Source organism: Apis laboriosa, unplaced genomic scaffold (assembly GCF_014066325.1).
Source record: "Apis laboriosa isolate Shangri-la unplaced genomic scaffold, ASM1406632v1 scaffold26_cov146, whole genome shotgun sequence".
NCBI classification, from domain to species: Eukaryota; Metazoa; Arthropoda; class Insecta; order Hymenoptera; family Apidae; genus Apis; species Apis laboriosa.
In genome coordinates, this window is record NW_025222592.1 from 3409512 (window position 1) to 3431443 (window position 21932).

The 21932-nt window shown below is 31.3% G+C and overlaps 1 protein-coding gene across 4 annotated transcripts in view; it reads right to left on the reverse strand.

Annotated features, from left to right (window-relative positions):
- The window catches only part of LOC122714008 (octopamine receptor Oamb), a 118397-nt gene that overhangs the window by 15105 nt on the left and 81360 nt on the right, over positions 1-21932 (reverse strand). For 3 of the 4 annotated variants that reach the window (XM_043934975.1, XM_043934972.1, XM_043934973.1), the window contains one exon: positions 855-5215. In XM_043934975.1, coding sequence (XP_043790910.1) covers positions 855-1115 — 261 coding nt within the window. In that variant the 5' untranslated portion in view covers positions 1116-5215. Of the gene's footprint in view, positions 1-854; positions 5216-21932 lie in introns of those variants that run through there. The other variant, XM_043934976.1, reaches the window with a different exon arrangement.

Consider the following 21932-nt stretch of genomic DNA (forward strand, 5'->3'; position numbering starts at 1 on the left):
AAAGCGTGATATTGCTTCGCGATCGCGACTGGAAAAGGATTTTTGAAATGTTTTTTTTTTTTTTTTTTTTTTTTGATGCAAAAGATCGAGTTTTTTTTATATGTCTATAGAAAGTTTTTAAAGAATTTTTCGAGAGAATTGCCAGTTATATCTGTGAATATCTATTGTGTGTTTGAATCTTTATCTTCTGCGTTGGAATTTGTAAGTTGTTAAATATTCTTGAAACGTGATATTCTTTTTTTATAATGTGTTTCGAGTGTGCCAATTATTGGATGAAAATTTTTATTTTAGAGATAGACTGTATATTTATGATTTTTGTTCAAATATTTTCCAAATTAAGAAACTTATATAGATAATATTAATAGATCGGGGAATTTTGTGTATTTAATTGATGTAGAAAATATATCATATCATTATGTAAGATATATGCTAGATTAAAATGAAATTACGCAAATTCACAAATAAAATTTCAATTTTTCACGTAAAAGGCGTGAAAATTCTTCTATAATGTAATTACTAATTACGGACGCCATTGCGCGCCAAATTCAAACGTCAGAAAAATGAAAAACGAGATGATTTTCTACTCTTCTCGTATAAATTCAATTTTCAGATAAAATTTTACCATTTTTATCTTATTAAATGTCATTTTCTCAATGTAATTTAACACCACTCTAAAATAAAACAAAAACTTTTATGTCATTTTCTAAATTATAATTACTCGTAAAAGGGCGGCAAATTTAAACTTCGAGGAAAACAAAATTCCACTCACTTCACGTTAATTCAATATTGATAAATTGATAAATTGATAAACAAGTGCGATTAGATTATTATTACGAATAGAATTGAAGCCTCACCTTGAAAACCTCCCACGTAGCGCTAAACGGAAGCACCGCCAGACCGACCATCAGATCCGCCACCGCGAGGCTAACGATGAACATATTCGTCACGTTTCGCAGCTTGCTCGTATGATAGACAGCGAGTATCACGAGCACGTTGCCCAGCACAACCATCACGTTCACTATCGCGAGCACGATCAGGGTAACCAGGATCCACGGTCCGGACCACTTGACGTGCTCGTAAAGGGCAGCACATGCGGTCGCGTTCAGCTCTCGCATTTTAGTTGGCAAGCTGTCGCGCCAAATCTCGAACCATCTCAGACCACTTCCGGCCGAACAACGCACCGAACAACGACTCTCGTGAAGCGATTTCACCGGAAGAAAACCGACGGATACCGATCGCCTCCATCACGACGCGGTTATCGATCGATAGATCAACGATTCGATCATCGATCCTTTGGAAATCCTGGGATCATCGTTGATCGATCCGATTCGCTTTCTCCTTTGTATATTTGTATATTTCTTCTTTGTATTTTTGTTCGTTCGGTTGGTCGAATATTATTCTCAGGGATTTTATTTAGGTTTCTTTTGAGGTTAGGTTAGGTTTCCTTTTATTCGTTTGTTTTGTTTGAAGGAAGATACTGTTTTTTTTATTTTGTTTTAAGGTTTTGAGGTTAGGTTCGTTTTTCCGCTTCTTTATTTTTATGTATTATTTTGATCAATTATTTTTGTTTCAGAAAGGTGCAAGTTAGCTTTTTGAGGTTAGATCGTTAGGGGTTAGGGATTCTTCTTGATTTTCTTTTTTTGGAGAATTTAATTTTTGGATTCAGTTTTTAATCGGAGGTTAAGATTATTTCGCTCAGAGATTTACTCAATTATAAAACAACCGATCAATCGTAATGTTCAGAGGAAATTTTTAAACGACGAATGATTTCTTTTTTCCTTTTCCCTTGATAGTCTTCGGCACGTTCCTTTTTCCATCAATTTTCTCAATTAAACGGTTTAGCAACCTTTGCAATCTTTCCTCCTTTATCTAAAATTACCTTTGAAATCGGGCTATTTCCTCTTTTCCACCACCACGTGTCCCTCGTTCAATCCTCTTCCAAAAAAGAACAATTAAACCTATTAGCACCTTCGAGATTTACCATTCACCCTCGACAAACGCTATCATTGGCGACAAAAGCTCGTCCCTTCCCTTCTCTTTTTGATTCCGTTTCAACCCCTTTTCTTTCCCACCACCACCCCTTTTCGTTTCACACCCACCTTCGCCGTCTGATTTTCCTTATTGTTTCGTTCACTCCTCATTCAATTCGAAACTTCTCTAAAACGGATCGGTCTGCTGCTATAATTATCTCAGATCTAATTACACCACTTTCCTTTTTTTATCATCACCAAAAAATTACTCCAACTCGATTCACCGTTCTCTTCCTCATATCCTTACAAACGTCCTTAAATTTAAACAATATTTCACATTGTATGTCCACTGTATGTCTTAAACAGAGATTGGCTCATCGACGATTCTCGTCAGGAAGTCCTCGAATAACTTCTCAGAAGAGAACTGTTCTCCGTTTCGAGAGCCACGCACCCCTTTTTCCTTCGGGAATAAACGCACTGAGGGGGATAAATACACTTGGAAATATTAGGATTCGATAACTGGTTTTCCACTAGTTTTCGTTTTTCCAGAAGAAAAGTTTCTTCATTTCCTGAATATAAATCCCCCGCGCTCGCGATTTCACGCTTAGCAGGGCGTTAATAAATTCCTCGAAATTATTATCGAGGGATAGAAATTTTTGATCGAAGAACTTTCGATCGGAATTGAAATTCCATTACCGGCCTACCCGCCCCTCTCCTTGTCCCAGGACACTTCCGGTCCAATTATTTCCACCACCTTTTTCTCCCCCTCCGCCGCTAATTTCGACCCCCCCCTCCTCTTTTGAAAATCGAATTGAAACGAGATTTCAACCCCGATCCCATTTAAACTATCCTACAAGAGGATAGTTTTTTCCCCCCTCCCTATGTCCGAGCAGGCATCCACTTCCGCCTCGAATTGTCGACAATGGCGCCCTCGTTCATCGTCCTCTTCGGAAGAAATTTCGGCTCCTACGATTCTTACTTCCGCTTATCGTGAGGACGCGTTGCTGACGTTGCTCTATCGGTTCCTCCCTCATGTTTCGCCCACTGACTGAGACCCTCCACCCCTTCGTTTAACCTTCTCCCAATTTAAAAAAGGTTTTTGGACGCGCCAATTCGTCGATTCACTCGAGAGGAGAGAAAGAAATTAAGGGAATTTTTTTTATTTTGAATTTTCAAAATAACTTGTTCAAGTTATTATTATCTACTTTTGATTCTGATATTTTTCTAATCTCTTCCTCTGTATTTATAGATTAATCTTAAATAACGATCGGTTTTTAATTGTTTTTGGTATATAAAGGAACATTTTCAGACAGCTTGCTCCACCGTACAGTTATTGCTTTTGATAATTTTTATCTCTTAATAAAAGAGAAACGCTTTGCCCGTTCGTTTAAATTAATCTTCCCTCTTCTTTCACGGCAATTTTCACACGGTCTGGTAATTGCAGAATTTTAATAAGAATAATTATTCGCGATCGAGCAGCACCTCGAACCATCCCTTCCCAATTCTCAGAAATTATTTTCTTAGATTAAATAACAGAGGAGTCTTTTTTATTGCTTTATTCATTTATTTTCTTTTTTTTAAAACTTCTTCCAAATCTCTCTTTGCCTAATTATTATTAAGTTTGTGAGATGATTTACGAGGGTTTCCTTCTTACCCTTCGATAATTTGAATTTGTGCGTCTCTCAAATTTCCATAAAATTTTCTAGAATTTCTTTTCTTAATCAATCTAAGGTTTCTGAAATCCCTTTTCGAATCTTTGAAAAAAATTAAATAATCTTTTTTGTTAAATGTCGGATTCGAATTTTAGAAGAATAATTCAGATAATGGACGAAATAATGGTATTCCTTTTTATAATCGATCTCATACGATGGACAAACTTTGACAGATGAGAAAGTTTCAATATCTTTCTTTTTTTTTTTTTTTCTTGTTACAATCTTAGAAGAGTTTCTGAATTCCTTTTTAGATAGTTACAGACTTTAAGCTTCTCTTTCCTTTTCCACTTTAACGAGCTTTCCTAAGTATTCGGAAAATTTCAGGCTATTGTTTCTTCTTCTAACTTTGAGAGCTTAACGAATTCCAAAGATCCCTTTTACTATTAATATTCCATCTTGCTTCTAACATTTTTCATATCTTCTTCTTGAAAATTTTCCAATTTTGTTTAAACTTTTTTCTTTTAATATCGTTAAAATAATAATATTTTATTAATTTCGTTAAAACAGTCAATTTATTATCAATTCTTAATATTCAACAGTTTCTCGGCTTTTTATTAAAACTTTGTCCTTTTGTTATTTTTTTAACTTTTGTTTGTTTAAAAATTTGTTTCAACACCGTTAATTGTAACACTTATTAAAATTGCCTATAAATCTTGTTTCGTTCAACTTTTATAAAAAAATTTCAATTAATTATCTCAACACAATTTAAACAATTTCATCAGTTCCAAATTCCTTTCTATCTATATTTTCCTTCCGCAAATTCTTCAAACTTTCCAACAATCACTTTCTAGAAAATCTTCCAACACTTTCAAAATATTTTATCAAAACGGTCAATTCACTACAAAATCTACAAACCGAAAAAATTCCCAATTTCAAATCGCTACATCCCCTTTCCACGATTTCCCCTCCCCTAAACAAAAATCCCTATAACCTCCGTATAACCGTATCAATTGTATCATTTCACTTCAATTTCCTACAATCTTCGACGAGTTCACGACAAATTTCATTTTTTCCCCAAAATTCATTCAATTCTCTATATCCATCCCTTCACGAGGAGAGAGGAGATGTTTCCATCATCCTCTTCCATCGTTTCGCCATTTATCCCCAAAATCGAGGAAGAACGATTCCTATTGGGCCAAATTCCCCGCCAAACCGGATCGATAGTCGCTCAGTTTACAATTACGAGGGTATTCTTCCGCGTCACCAGGCCTCGATTTCCGCTCCCTCGATCACCGCACAGACACACACACACGCGCACACGCGCACGTCGATCGACCTGTTATCGTTCGCGAGAGGAGAGATCACAGCCAGTGGGGGACGATCGCGGGGGTGGAGGGAACGCTCGCTCCTGGATGGGAGGATGATCAGATGATCTTTCGACACTTGGCGCGGTGCGTGTATCTCAGCAGTCTGAAGCGCGTCTCCTCCTCGATACGCTTTGCTCGCATTATTTTCACAAGATTGCCGGTGTGTCTTCTTCTTGCCTTTCGAACGTGGAGAACCGGGTCGCGGGGGTTCCGTGTCTCGTGGAATCTGGAAGAGAGAAAATTTTTTCTGGTTGAAGGAAAAGGTGTAACGTGTTCTTTTTTTTTTTTTTTTTTTTTTTTTTTNTTTTTTTTTTTTTTTTTTTTTTTTTTTTTAGTAGATTTTATTCGTGGTATATTTAAATTTATTTATTTTAAAACTCCATCCATAATCTGTTGTTTTTATTACTCGTTTAATGTTGCAACGTTAGTTTGTTTGTTTGGTGAAAGATTTAAGTTGGAAAAGTGGATTTCATTTGGTATTTGAACGTTTCAGTTAAGGTATTAGGAGGATCTCGTTTAATATTTTAAATTTATTTATTTTTAAAATTTCGAAATCTTGTTACGATTATTTGTATTTTTTTTAAAGTTGCGATAACTCTGAATATTGTTAAAGGTTTTAATTAAAGCTTAGTCATTTTTTTTATGTAAAATTGTAAATGAAATATCTAAATAAATGAATTAAAAATAGATGGGATTAAATTGAATATAATATATTCTTTTGTTTCCAATTTTATATTTCTCCTCAAAAAAATAGTTTTCTAAAACCAACCAATCTCCGATAAACCAATTTTTTCCAAATTGATAATCAAATATCAACCTAAAACCAAAAAAACTACAATTTCAACTACATATTGTCACCAGATCGTATTATAAAAAATTCTCCATTACAAAAAAACAAAAAAAAAAAGAAACAAAAGAGGGAAAAAATTATCAAAAATTTCAGAGCGAACGTTTCCACATTCGCATTCGAATTAATTCGAATAAAGTGTTCGAGGTAGCAGCTCGATGTGCACCATGGTCGAAAGATGATTTCGTTCACGCAGCAGCCGGAAACCGCGTTGGCGGTGGACAAGGATCGCTGAAATGCGAATTCACGCGAGGCTTCACTCGACGAATTAAGGCACGCCATTTTCGTTCACCGGTGTACATCCATCTTTTGTCTTTGTTGCCATTTCTCCCTCTCCCTTTCTCCCTTCGAAAAATCGTTCGTGTACAATAATTGGGACCGACAGACGCACGTTCTTTATCTTTTTTACTCGGTAATTGACTGTGGAGAACGGCTCGTTGTCACGTGATTAAAATGGTCGATAGGACAGGGCTCCGTTTAATCGACCGTTTCATTCGAATCGGCAGCGTTGTGTCGTTTCGATTTTATTGATAAATCGAATGAATTCATCGCTTCCACAATCTCTGGAAACTTTTTATTTCTTTTTTTTTTTTCAAATTCATTATCATTTTCAAAAATCAAGCGTGAATGTATTTGAAATTGGATGGCAGGAAGACTCGTCCGATCGAACGTAGACCTGTTCCACTTGCTCGATCATAAAGAATCGATTCGAATTATATTCTCGATGATATCGCCTCTGTAAAAATCTCGCGGTTTATCAAAAATATTTCTATCTATTTTTTAGTAAATTTATGTGTACGAAAGTCCATCGATATTTATGTATATTTTTTATTTTTCATTTACATATGAGAATTATTCGTAAAATACGAAAAATATATAATTTCGTAAAATTATTTCTTATAAAATCAATGGAGAACTATTTAACTAACACAAAAAATTATTCTAATATCCACAATTAATAATCCATAAAAAATTACTCTTCGATCACCTCACAATTATTTCTTACAATTCTTGCATTCTCGATCGAGAATATCTTTTTTTCTTTTTTTGTTACCGAAAATCTGACTGAAAGGATAAAAGATCGGGCGCATTTCCCCAGAATAATTCTTTCCAACAGTCTTTTACATGGATTACGAGTCGATTCACCAGTGCCTCCGGAATTATTCGTTTGGAAATAAAAAACGGGTTTAAAAAATGGACAAAATCCGTGGACAGATCGTTATCCGTGATTCCATTCCTGCTCGTCCAACCTTCGAACGCGTTTCTCATCCCCACGTGTCGATCGTGTCTCCAGATCCAGGTTGCACAAGTGAAACGTGACTGTCGCTCGAGTGTACAAATTTCACGGTAAAAGGTTGAAGGGATGAATCTTAAACATTGGGACGACTGTAAATTTTTTCTTTTTTGTTTCATTGAGAATTCAATCCTCAGGATGAATAATCATAACATATTATTTTCCCTTTCGATCGAAAATTCAATATACAATACAAAATAATCATTACATATTATCGATATATTAATAATAAATTTTTAAACCGTGGAATTTTTTGAATTGGAAGAAATAAAAAAAAAAAGAAAATGGAGATGGGCTTAATACATCGCCAATTAAATTTTTTTCGATGATTTCTGAACAATCCTTTTAATTTATAACGTGACAATTCTCAATCCATTTTTTCTTTAATCACGTGAACACGTGAAATCTTTAGCAATTATCAAAAAAAAAAAATTTTATCACTTTATTGCAAATTAATATCACGAAAGAATAATCCCTCAAATCGACGTTTATTTCCCGCAGGGGGTTAAAAAAAAAAAAGAACCGCAAAGGGCAAACTCCAACGACCCTTCCAACCGTTAAAAGGCCAGCCAAAGCATTTTCTTTCTCTCTCCCTGCAACAATGGAGAGAACGATTGTGAAAGGCGTTCGTCGAAATATGTTAACGCGCGCTTAAAGGATGACTGACACACATACGCACAAGCTTAAACGCACAAGGGCGAGGAAAGAGGCGTTTTGCCGAGTTCACGGCACCGTGAAACCGTTCCACCTATTAATTACCTCTTTTCCACTCCTCACGTGCACGTGGTGAAAGCGTGCGTGGAAGAGGTTTAAACGAATTGTTCTCGGTACGCAAGGGGATGGAAAGGAAGACCTTATTAGGGGGTAGGGGAGGGTTGTGTTTAAATTAAACGTCAGCTACGATACCGGATGCAAATACCTTGAGATATTTCTTGCTTTCTTGGGGAGGAAGGGGAGGAGCCAGCGACACAATGCTTTTTGTACGAGGGGGAGGGAGGGGAGAGGGTGGAATTTGAAACAGCGACGAGGCGAGGGCTTTGATTTAGAGTGGGAGTTTTTGCAGGAGAGATTGCAGAGAATTGATAAAGGAGGGATGCTTTTTTGGTGAGAAAGGGGGGTAAGGAAAGATGGAGGAGATTTAATATTGTTTGTGAATTTTAATTAAGAATTGAAGAGGTTATTATGGTTATTTTGGCATTGATATAATTTTTGATTGTTTTTTTTTTTTAAAAATTTGATACGATAAATTAATAATAATGGAGATTACAGGGATGATTTTGGAACGATTGGAAATATTGATTGTTCTTGTGATTTGAAGAAATGGAAGATTGTTAATTTTAATTTTTTTCTTTCTGAAATGTTATATTATTCGGCAGGGATTGTTCATAAATGTGGAACAATGATTTGTAACGTTTTGACAAGGGTAAATTTTATGCAAGATTATCTTCCATTGTTCGTCTGATTATACAGCACCTAGTACTACTTGAGTAACACGGCTGTATCTTGTTCTATTTGCTTACTTGAGTACACACTTCATCTCGTCCGTCTGACTATGGATGGATCTATTCTACTGCTCTGTCCACAGAAAATCACGTAACTAAGATATTTAACGATTCAATTATTCCGTTCAACTATTCTAGAATATATTTCAATGTTTGTGCGTCGCTTTCTACAAGTTTACTCCAAAATAAATATTCACCTTTATTTAATCAATTAAATTCATAATTAAGAAATAAAAAAATAAATCTTTTAAGTTTATTATTTTTAAAAATTGTTCTATTATTAATATCGAATTGAAAAATCCTACTTTTTAATAATTTATCAAAATTATCGTTATCTAACATTATTAATCAATCAATTAAATTTAAATTTACATTTTTGTAATAAAAATATCTTGGGATATTGGATAATTTTCGAAAATTCTATTTCAATATTTTCGAGAAAAAAATCTACAATATAACGTATTATAGAACAAAGATATGGAATATAATAAATATGAGAAATAGAAATAGGATATAAAAAAAAAAAATATACAGGTTTTACAAGTTTTCCAAAAATTGTTTTATATCTACGTAGTTTGGATATCCTGGTCTGCCTTCAATCTCGATCGATACATCGACAACTGAACATCGAACAAGATGAATATTGATACGATTCTTTCCACGACTAGTATTATTCGACATTAATATAAATGTCGAGGTAAATCCACAGAGTTGGATCGTCGTCGTCGTCGCATTTATCCAGCTACGTCAACATCCGAAATCGTCTGTGATGCACGAAACGAGTAGACATGCTGAATTTCAATATATTCCTCTCGACGAAATCTCGCATCTCTTATATATCGAAATGGCCCTGATCTCGAAAAGTATATCGTATCATTTCGTACAAAAACAGAAAACGGAAAACACAACTTTTACACGATTGATCTTGTTTCAAAACTGAGAATTTTTTTGATTGATTTTAATCAAGTTTTGATTTTTGAATTTCAGATTTGGAATCTTCATTATCTCATTACTGTCTTTGGATCGATTAATTTTAAAATTTTTCCAAAAGAGAGAAATTCTCGAGCCCGATTTAATGGGAACTCGAAGCGGTTAGAGAAGTTTTTAATTAAAATTTGAGTTTTTCCAATTTTTAACATTTTTCATTTTAATGATTTTTTTTTATTTACGCGTTATTCTAACACGATTAAAGTTCCAATCCACCAGAATCAAAACTTTCTTGAGAGAAGAATTTTCTCTCAATTAAAAAATTGAGAATTTCAAGGGGATCAAAATGAAAAGAAAAATAGATTTTATGCAGCAATATCAATCCATTCATTCACGCCAATTAATACAATATAAATAATCGAAATAAATCAATAATCTTAAAAATATGAAAATCTCAAAAAAAAAAAAAAAGGAAAATGATAGATGAAGCTTATTCAGGAGAGGCTTGATTTAATAATCACCTCTGTCCAATATTTCAAGCCCACGCCCACGCTGGGCAAACAATTCCGAATAAGCCGTTCTCAAAATACTCGTAAAAACCACATTCGCTTAATAATTTATTAATTTCATCCATTCGATTTTTCAAACTTCACCCATCGTACTCCCTCCATCTATTCATAACTTCATCTATTTAGATTCAAAAAAAAAAATTTCCCAATATATCTACGTTTTTCCTGTAAAAATAAAAATAAAAAAATAAAAATATAGGGAAAGCATTCAGCGCGCTGGTTTCCTTATGAAAAGGCAACTCTTAACCGACGATTTCGAATCGAAAGACAAGGGGCGGAAAACGCCGATGGCGTGTTTTATAATATGCCTGCGACCACACATTTATCCCGCATGCATGCGCATAAAAGAAGCCTCCAGGGTAACTTTCTCTTCTTCGTGGAAAATATATCTCGATGCACGTTGTAACACGCGTGCCAAGCTGTTCCTGTGCCACCAATTTTGCCGAGATGTTATGAATGTTAAAGCGTTCTCTCTTTTTTTTTTTTTTTTTTCAGTAGCTTCTTTTCTAGGTTATGTGATGATACTGATATAGGGACAAATAAATTGTCGTGCAATTTTAGAATAAATTGTGGAAAATGATGGATGATAAAAAGAGAAAAAAAAAATTATAGATTAGGATTTCCATTGTACTTTGAATATCAGATTGTGTTATTACTTATTGTGTCATAATATTCATTATAATTTCCCTTAAACATAATTACATTTCTCCAAAAAAAAAAAAATCTAAGATCAATCGAGTTAATTTAATAATTCCGTTGACTATTGAGTAAAATCCCTAGGACGATTAAAATTCGTGTCAAATCGACAAGAAACAGAATCGAATAACTTTCACGAGTGAATAAATTCAATTGAACGACAATCTCATTACTTATTCACGCAGCCAACGCGTGAATTACAATTGGCTTCTAAGGCGCATTAGCATGTTGATGGGCGTCTAGGGTTCCCTAGAAGATCTCGCGGTGAAGAACTAGGCTGGCCAAGGTCCCGGCCTTCGTTCGATCCTTGTCCGCGGGCAAACAAGGAAAATGAAAAGGAAAAGGGTGGAGGGGGTGGCACGAAATGTTGACACAAGATCCTTTATTCCGCCCCGTTTCCCTCGTCCACCCCACAGAAATACAGGGCGCAATAATAAACACCGCGAAATGAGTGTCGCTTCTTTGACAGCTGCGGTGTGAATGGCGACGGATGTTGGAGAAAGGGTTCTTTTTTTTTTTTTTTCCCGAAATTAGAACTAGGTTTTCGAGACGTTTATGATTTCGATGGAGTTATTTCGCCAGGTGTTGCGAGAAAGGAAATAAAGATTTTCGATTTTTTCGAAAAGAATTTTTTTATATTTTGGCGATAGAATTTTTCGATATTACGAGGATTGAAAGTGAGATTTTGTAGAAGTTTTAGAAAATATCATGGGGGATATTTAATTTTTAAGGACATTAAGTCAACGCGTGAATCAAATTTTGTCAGATTGGAAAAGAAAAGAAAAAGATTGAAAAAGATGAAAATTATGAATTTTTAAGGACAGGATAAAACTTTGAAGAAAGGTAGATGAGAAGAAGATTTATTATATTCAGAAAAAAAGTGTTTATATAGAAAAAATTGTATGTTTAGATAAGAAAGAATTAATTAAAAAATTTTAAAATATAAGAAAAATTAAATAACTTTGGTTCTTTACTTTTTACTTAAAAATAAGATTTTTGATTTTATTGAAGGATCATAAAACTTTGGAATTGGTTTAGGTGAGATCTCATGTTTCGAGAGAAAGGAGATAAAATTTTTGTGAAACTTTAAAGATTTTCTCAAGTTTTACAGAAAGATTATAAAATTTTCAAATAAAGAAAAATTGATTTTATAAAAGTTTTGTATTCCAATCTTTAAGTGAAAATTAATCGAATAAATATTGATTTAAAAATGATATTATTATCCACCTAATCTCTTTCAATCTAATCTCTTTGCAAAATTATAAAATTCCAATTTGAAGAATATTTAAAATTGTTTAACATTCAAAAGAAATATACATATTGCATTTAGGACAAAATTTTTATACAGAAAAGATTCGAAAATTGACGATTAACATCTACGAACAATTCATTGTTCGATCAATTTTATTTAAATTTTCGGAGAACAAGTGTCTTTTGACCACGACGATTTGAAACAAGAGGATTAAGCTGGTAAAACCGCCCTCGTGCACCGAAAACAAAGCACCCTGAAAATAGTGCTTTCGTCCTACAAATCCTTCAATCCTGATAATTCATCGTTTTGTCAAAACGATAATTCGTCACGAGGAAAATCTATTCCCATTTACATTTTCATCCAAATTTTGAACAATTTTAAATAAAAAATTTAAAATAGAAATATAATTATTTTAGAAATTAATTGAAATTAAAGTGGAAAAATTAATAACAATTTAACTAACAAAAATTTATGTAAAGGTACATAAAAATGATAATGAAATGATTAATAATATAATATTTATCAAAACTGAACCATGAATAGGCGAATAAAATAACGAATTATATGATCTTTTTTTTTTTTTAAATTCTTCGTCCTGTCTTCCTTCCTTTTTTTCTGTAAATTTTTGTATCGAATTTTAATAAAATATTTATCGATCTAAAATATTTTTTGTATCTTGATAATATCAGAGACACGAAAGAATTTTTATAATAAAAAGAAAATTATTTTTCATCATCTCATAAAAATTTCGAGTCACACATCATAAAAAGAAAAAGAAAATTGTGTAATTTTAAAAAATTTCAATCAAATATCGAGAAAGAAAGAATTTCTTCAAGAAGAAAAAATTCAATAACGTATGCAAATCGAAAGAAGAAGAAGAAGAAATGAGTTGCAAATGGAACATCGCATTAATTCAACGCCAGTTCTCAACGAGTTAACATATTCCCCGATGAAATTAACAATGAATATTAATTTTTGTCCCAGAGATCGTTATTGAAAACTTCTCTACGAATCGCGAGATGTAAAACCGATTCAGGAAACAGTTTTTGCTTAATTTAAAACAGAACTTCCTCTGGAAGAACGAGCAAGAAGGGAGAAGAAGAAACAGTTTGGAAAGTATGAAACAAACGACAATTAAAGAGCTTATCAATTTCGAAGGATTTTTTTTTTTTAATTATTCTTTAAAATAGCTCCAAGACACTGGAAACTTTTTTATCTTAATTTAATATTTGCGTTGTTACAAATCGTCGAAATCTTCATTTGAAATTGAGAAAAAGATAAGAAATCAGCCTAGATTTTTTTAAGAAGATAGAATTTTAGGAGATTTTGCAGCCTCCATGAGAGTGAAATTAAACACAAGTTAAATTTTAATGAATTGTTATTTTTATGAAATTGTTCCAATAATAATATAACTTCAGTTTGATACATAATTTTTAAAAATTAAAAAAACGGATATGTCATTATGTAAATAATTTAATTTCTTTAAATTTTACAATATTGAAGCAATGGAAGAGATAGTGGAAAGAGAAAAACTTAAACAAATCTTTTTCTCTAATATTATAAAAAGTAAAGTTTTATAATTCAAATTGAAAATAGAAGCTGAACAAATGAAACATTCTGATTATTATTATTTGGATTGTTAATTTAATATAAGAGACTGATATATCATTTCCTTGATGGAATCTGATCTAACAAAATAAATATCACAATATGAAATTAACAACTGTATTGCATTTCCAAAAATTTATAATTATATGAAATTGTATTTGAATTTTCAAAATGATAAATAATTCAAGTATCATCACGTATTGTAGAGAGATATTAAATTATTGAAAAATAATCTCTGATCAAATATTTGCTTATATGTATTTTCGTTAATATTTTCTGATTGAGAACATGTGAAAACGTGCGTTTAAACGAGGCATTTTTATATTTGAAATATTTGTAAGGAATGTTTCATATCGTCTGATCAAACACAGTCTTTATCCCCTTACAGACAAAAATACACGGTAAGCATCTGTGAAACAATGCAACCATCTGTTTTGTTCTATTTTATATTACCTTCTGGCAAGGTGCACACGTTTACCAGTTAACAAATCGAAAATCCATTTCATCATTGTTTATCAAATTAAATCCATTAATCCATACATTCGGGTTGCATAAGCGAGGAATGTAATTCTAATTCTAAAAATAATGCTCATCAAATTCTCATTGTCAACGTTATTTTATTTAGAGCATACGATTGATCCACGACTAATCAATGATGCGAAATTATCATAGCTATACTCGCTCCATACGTCAGATCCTCTATTGGAAAAGAATTATTTCTATCTTATCTGGCCACACTAGGAACAGTCCTATTCTACTTATAACGATGATCAAATATAAACGTAGATATAAGATTATTTCAATCTTTTCTCCGACTTATATTTAAGTGAAAAATGTTAAAAGTCATCAGTTTTTTCATCTTCTAAAAATGAAAACTTATTTATTAATTGATTTAATAATTAATTTATATTATATAATATATTCAGTCTAGTATATGAAATGTCTGATTAACCATGGTCTTGTTCTACTTAAATATCTATTCAAAATATGTTTAAAGATTTATTTTGTTATGTAACTTGTTTCCTTTGAAAAATTAATACTCAACAAGTAATAGTGATTCTATTATTAATAATAATACTCAATTTTAATTAGTTAGTAATATTATTCAAGAAGCGATAATAGTACTTAATAAATAATTCATTAAGTGAGAATACAATGAATAAAAATAATATACAAAATTATTTTGAATAAAAATAACAATGATTGATTTCCTTAATATTTAACAATATTTATTTAATATTAATAATATTCAAAATTTAAAAATACTATTACTTAACATAATATTACTCATTTTAAATAACAACTCAATAACAAAATTCCCAATACTATATATCATCTATCTTTTCAATCTTTGAATGATCATCTTTACTTAAAGAATTCAACTAAAAAGAAACCAGAGAATTTTATTAATTACCAGAAATACTCCAATTAATCATCAATTTTAACAATCAATTTTACAATTCACAATTTGATGATCAAGTGACATTAATTATCCTCGTTGAGTAACAGGATTATCATCATAACTCTCATTACCATCATTCTCATTAAACGATATTATTATCAATTGACGAACCACGAGAAATACATCCCTCGATCCTCTTTGCTCGCCTCTGTATCGTTTGTTCGAATCTTGTCTCTTCTTAAAGGGTGTTGGAGACAAGAGTGAACGACGTAGCTCGTTATACAGCTCGTCTTTGAGCCGTGGCTCATTCATACTGGCTGTTACCGCCAGTTGAAATTGTACGTAAATCCCTTTGAACTATGAAGAACTATCGTTTCCAACGGGATTTATTAATTCACAGTGGTGAGAATCTTGTTAATTTCGAGTAACGAAAATTTATACTCGAATGCCGGAGTTAACGTGTTGATGGAAATTTTGCCAATTCGCGAAGATCCTATTTATTTTGAATAATTAATTTATAGTTTCGCAATTTATCATTGTTTTTAAGTTTTCTGTAAAACAATTTTGTTTTTCTTATAAACTTTCCAGTCTCATTTCAGCTTTGTATAAATATATGTAAATTTAATTTTTAATTTCTTTAGGAAGGATAAATTGTTTTAAAAAATATAATAATATTGAATAAAAAAAATTGAAATTAAAATTTTTCTTTAAATCTTCCACATTTAGTGTATAAAAATTGTCTAATTAATTTTTCAGCTTGATTTTGAGCTTCCAAGTTTTAACCATGTTTCTTGTAAATTTTATAAATTTATTTTTCAAAATAACGCTTCACAACAAATAAATATGTACATTAAGAATATTCATAAATCATTTGCAAAATGATTTGAATTTTTCTCGTCCAATGAGAATCACAAAAAGGTATTTTAGCTCGATATCTATGAATTTGAAAAAAAAAATTATATAAAAGCGAAACGTTTAAAAAAAAAAAAAAAAAAGAAAGAAAAAACAATATCACGCATAAGTTTACACACTCGTAAATCCTTCCCTGAACGGATTTCATTCCCTTCCTTTTCTCTTATTTTTAATATCCCATCAATTTTCCTTTCGCATTTCTCGCGTCGTTCCATTAGAATCTCAGGCAGCGGCCTGTAATAATAAAAGGGAAAACACCAGGCCCCCCGTTTAACAAATTGCAAACGTTTATCGCGTTAACCTTCTTCTTCTTCTTCTTCTTCTTCTCGCTTCCGGCCCGCAGAGCAACAGTTCCTTGGAGGATTTTTACGAGCGGCGTAAATAAGTAAACGAGCGTGCCGGACAGATTTCTTCGTCAGCCTCCTAAACGGAAAACGAGGTTGGAACACGAGGTCGATCAGGGAAATCCTTTTGAAAGCCGATAAACCGTCGTATCAACGGCGGTGATTAATTTTTAAAAGGAACGATTCGCGAAATGAGCGCGAGTGATTAATGACGCTCCCTCGTTTCCTCCCCTCTCCCCTTCCTGGTGGAGGATCAAAATGGAGTTGTAAATAGATTAGAAATAAAATTGGTAATTCTTGTCGTTAAAAGTGATTTATTTATCAGATTAAAATTTGTTGGTTTAATTATTTTAAATTTTGCTTTAACTATAATAAATATGTTATTTTGAATTTAATTAATACCTTTTATTTAATGTTGTACTAATAAATATTTTTTTATTAATTATTATATGTGGAATGAAGAAAGAGTAGAATTATTAGATTCTTGAATTTTCAAATTAGGGGGATTATTTAATAATTTCAATAATTTTCCACCAATAGAAATTCTTTTAATCTCGTAATTGAGCATTTCGACTCGAATTTCTTCTCAATAATAGATAAAACGGAACGAATATTTCCATAAAAGAATCGACAATCTCTCTCTCTCTTTCTCTTTTTTAATCTCAATTTTCTTTTCAAAAAGAGAAAACAAATAACAAATATATTTTTTCACAACAAATAGCCGACAAATCGCACGCGTGGGTGGATGCACTTCCGTTGAAACTTGCGGAAACTCGAGGCTAGCTTCTAATCTAGCCGTCAGGCCAAAGTAAGTTACCAAGTTCTCTTCTGCTTTTCCAGAACTGGTCGAAAGTTTTCGCGCGAGAAGCACGAGTCCTTTTCTTTTTTTTTTTTTTCCAAACTGGCCACTTTTCCCTTATCATTCTCTCTCTCCTTCAGACAGACCTTCTTCCGTTTCTCGAAGGAAACGACCGATTATACGACGGGGGATAACCTCGTTCCGCTGGGCGGGAAATTTGAAATTGATGGCGGGATTAATGGGGAACTTGCTCGACGGATGTTCGAGAAGTATTTTCAAAGTGTCAGGGAGGAGGATTTAGAAAGATTCCAAGTGTCGATCGTTTCAGAATCTTGGGTTTTAAATGATTTTTTCTGAAACGGATAAAATTACTCTTTGAGTAATAGTTTTTCGTAATAATCTTTTATTATTATTTTATTGTTAATAATATTTCGATTATATAATTTTTAATATGCTCCAAGTGAGTGCATATCTTCATTATTTTATTCTATACTTTTCCTTGTTGGATGACACTCGTTGAGATAATTATTTTATTTAATAATTTTAATAAATATACTTAAATTTACGAAAGATTAAAATCACACATTAGCATAGTATTCGAGCAAAATAACAAAATAACTTCAAAACATTTAAATCGTGACAATTAAAAATTTCTCTTTAAACGGCAATTTGTTAATCTTGAAAAATCGAATGAATCTCTTAAAAAATTTCGTTCCGATGTCAAAATAGGCAATTTCGAAAGATATCGAGGAGATGCTCGTGTCGATTCCTCCTCGCAGTCTCGCCGTTTATCGAATCTCCGTGGAAATTTCCATACGACGACAAAATATTTGCCGCGTAATATACGCCGATCGTGGCGGTAAATAAAACGGAAACGGATATATAAGATCGAATACGAAATGTTTTTCCACGGATTACACGTAGGGTAGCAAGCGAGCAATCGTGTTTATCGACTGAGAGAAGCATTTCGAATATCCGGCTACGGGTGGAAAAATATTTGCTCGAATTGAAAATGCAGGCAGCTGTCGAATGTGTCAATTACCAGTCGACAATTTCCCTCCACCGTTCGAAAATGTGTTTTATAAAACTTCGACACCGACCTGGTGTTTGAGGGAATGTTAAATAACAAGTTTGAATCTATCTTATGAATATCTTATGAGTCATGGAATAATTAAATATTTCCTCAATGAGATGTATGCGTTTATATTTGCATTTATATGCATCTGTTTATTGTTATTCAATAGAATAACGATATTCGTTCGTGTTTAATAATTAAACAAAAAAGATATAGAAATAAAAAGAATTGTGAATAATCAAAATAATGTCAAAATATTCAAACTTTTAGGAATTTAGAATGTCTCATATTTCAAATAAGTTTGAGGATTCTTTTAAAAATTTACAAATGAATGTTTCAATATCTAAACTGAAAGTAATATTAAAATATTTGAAATTTTGAGAGTTGAAAATTCCATTCTAATCATGAATATTTCAAATAATAAATCAATGTCTACTACTCAAAGCAGTGATGGATAAAACTTAATAATTGAAGTTACGAATAAAGTTACTTTTATCGTTCAACATATAATAATTGCCATTATATGAAAAGCGGATTTATATTGTATAATATATAATAGCTACAAATAATTATTCAAATATTTTAATTGAGTAATTATTTAAAGTAACTTTTATTCGAAATTTTTAACTTTTTACTTTTTCAACGGGTTAATTCTGTTAAAGTAATTTCAAAATTACCGCCATTTAGAGTTTTCATAACCTCACATTTTCAAAATATAATTACGAGTATTCAAGGACAGTCGCTTTCCACGATTTCGAATACTGATTCGAGGATAATTGTACTCGGTCGATCAACTCATCGCTTTTATTTCGAATGCGGTTGTCGAACAAAATGATATATTTGGCGCGTGTCGAGGATCTGCAGGCAGATAAAGAAAGCGCTGATATGGCAGGCCGATATCATTATTCCCTGGCAGTGGGTTAAGGGTTATTTTGATCAGAATCCCGATACGTGATACATCTAACACGGTTAATTATATATCACAATGGATGGCTCTTCATTGATGTCAAATTGAATTTTTACTGGATACTTGATCTCACTCTAATTAACATAGAATGATGTATATTTAACTTAAAAACTTGATGCTTCAATATGAGCAATTTAAAAAAAAATGTAATTGATTATTAGAAATTTTTTTTTTTTTAGATATTAGAATATTAAAATTTAAGATATAAAATATAAAATTTGAGAACAGAAAACACTTTAAGTTTTGAGCATTATAAATATTCAAAATTTTAAAATTAAATTTTCGAATTTTCTCAGATTATTTTATAATTTATCTTATAATTCTAAATTTTTTAGAGAATTTATTTTATTGAATACTAGAAGTTTAAGAAATATTCTTTTTACATAAATTTAATATCTTACCAAAAATTCTAACCTAAAAATCTTCGACTCAAAAAATTCATCCAATATTACTCGACTATATTACTACAAATGGCGAACGTGCCAAATTCTATTTTAATATCGAACATGATATTCCATCTGCCACAATTGTCTCCATCTCTTCATAAAAATTGAAGAAGAAGTTGAGCCGATGATAATTGGGAGAGAGTTCATTCGACAATGAGACTAATTTTTGGCCACGGTAGAATTATCGTGCAGCTATTAATAGATCGTTCAAAAATTCATCAGCAATTTTACCTGTCGTATAAAAATAAGAACGTCATCGGTCATAATCTGATTATTTTATTATTATATACCTGATTTATATCGCGTGATTTGTGATTAATTAGAAACATGGAGTATCCTTTGATCGGATATTTAAAATAGTTGGAGCGACGATGAACATTTTACGATTAAATTATAAATTATTAATAAATTATTATTTTGAACTGTCTTTTGTTTTCTTTATTATTAATCATTGGGTCGTTTCAGATTGATTTGAATTGTGAATATGTGCAGAAAATATAGACATGATATAATATAATATTTCAAAGAGAAAATTATTATGATATTATATATCATATTAAAAATATATAAATAATAATCTAAGCGTGTAACTACGATATGTATGTAATAATAAAATTCAAAATTTTTTAAATTTTCATCGTCCAATATATAATTTTAATATAGTTTTATAATAATCTCACGATTGGATAAAAAATTCATGCAAGAAATCACTCAAAATAAAATTACTTCGATATTATTTGTAAAAAAGAAACAAAAATGAATTGTCATCATATCGAAAGGATTAAATCATGATCGTTACGCGTTACAACGTTAAACATTTAATTAATAAATTCAATCCCGATGATTTTTAATCATCGAGCATTCAATTATAAGAGATTAAAAAAAAACCGATGAAAAAGATTAACGAAAAATATACGAATAATAGAAATGAGAGAGAAACACTTAATGAAAAAAAAAAAAAAAATATCGTTTTTTAATTAACACCTGGTTCAATTTCATTTCATTCGATTATAAAACTAATTACACCATGCTCGATTTTCTTCTCTTCTTTTGCAATTTGATTTTCTGCAATATTACATCCCCTATTTACAATTCCATACATCGAATTGTTTGCCGATTATTTTTATCCGGTTATTGAATGCAGTTACTCTGAAATTAATCGTCTAAACATTCCACGCTTCTATTCGATACTTGCTAATGCTTAACGAAGTTGCGAAAGGTTACAGGGTTACAATCATCTATCCCTAATCGTGCTCGATTCTATTTTGTGAAAGGTCGGGAATTATTCTAGCTAATAAGTTCGCTATTACCTACAGTCGGTCACAAAAGTTTTATTATTTGATATCTTAATTAGGATGATCGTGAAGATACAATACAAAAGATGGGATAAAATATAGTTTGTCTTGATTTTCTATTTATAATGGAAATTGTAATATCGTGGATGTAATTTATTTCTTCATACACGAATAGGAATTAGTGGAATAAGAGGATAATGTTAATTAATAACTATTGTGAATGGAAAATATGCGAATATTATATTGTAGAATGAACATTCATGTATATTTATTCTTTGTCTTTATTTTGAATTGCATCGTTTCGTTTGAATGCCAATTATTCGACGAAGAAATGTTTTTGCAGCAATTTCAACACGAATTTTGAGAAAAATAAACAATTTTCGTTATACTTGAAAAGATAAAAAAGATAAAAATGAATAAATTCTATGATAAATTGAAATATAAACGATAAAATTAAGCAAAGAAAGATATCTTTTAAACAGAAACTAAAATTTTAAAAAATTATCAATGTAAAATATTTACTTGCATTCAAAAATTTTGTTTAATAAACATATAAACTTCATTTTCTTAGAAGGAATAAAAGTCTTTTTATTAGGTTAAATTAGGTTCAATAATTTATTTTTCATAAGTAAAGCGAAAAATATATGAAATTTCAATAATAATTTTAATAAAATAGATGTGTGCAAAATATCGTAATATTCTTCCATTATTCACGTGCTGCAGTCATGACGAACGATATTAATCGCAAAACAATGATGAAAATAATGTAATATTTCAATGTCATCAAAAATTTTCATTTCTACAGATGTTTGAAAAATAAGAATTTAATTGTGATTAAATTATCATATTTAAAATTCTCCAGTCTGGACTGATATCACTCCATTATTCACATTTCACCGCTAATTAAACATAACAAATGCTACCAATCTCAAAACAATGCACCATTTCGTTTCATGAAATTTCATTTTCACGGATGGTTGAAAAGTAAAAATTTAATTTCATATTTAA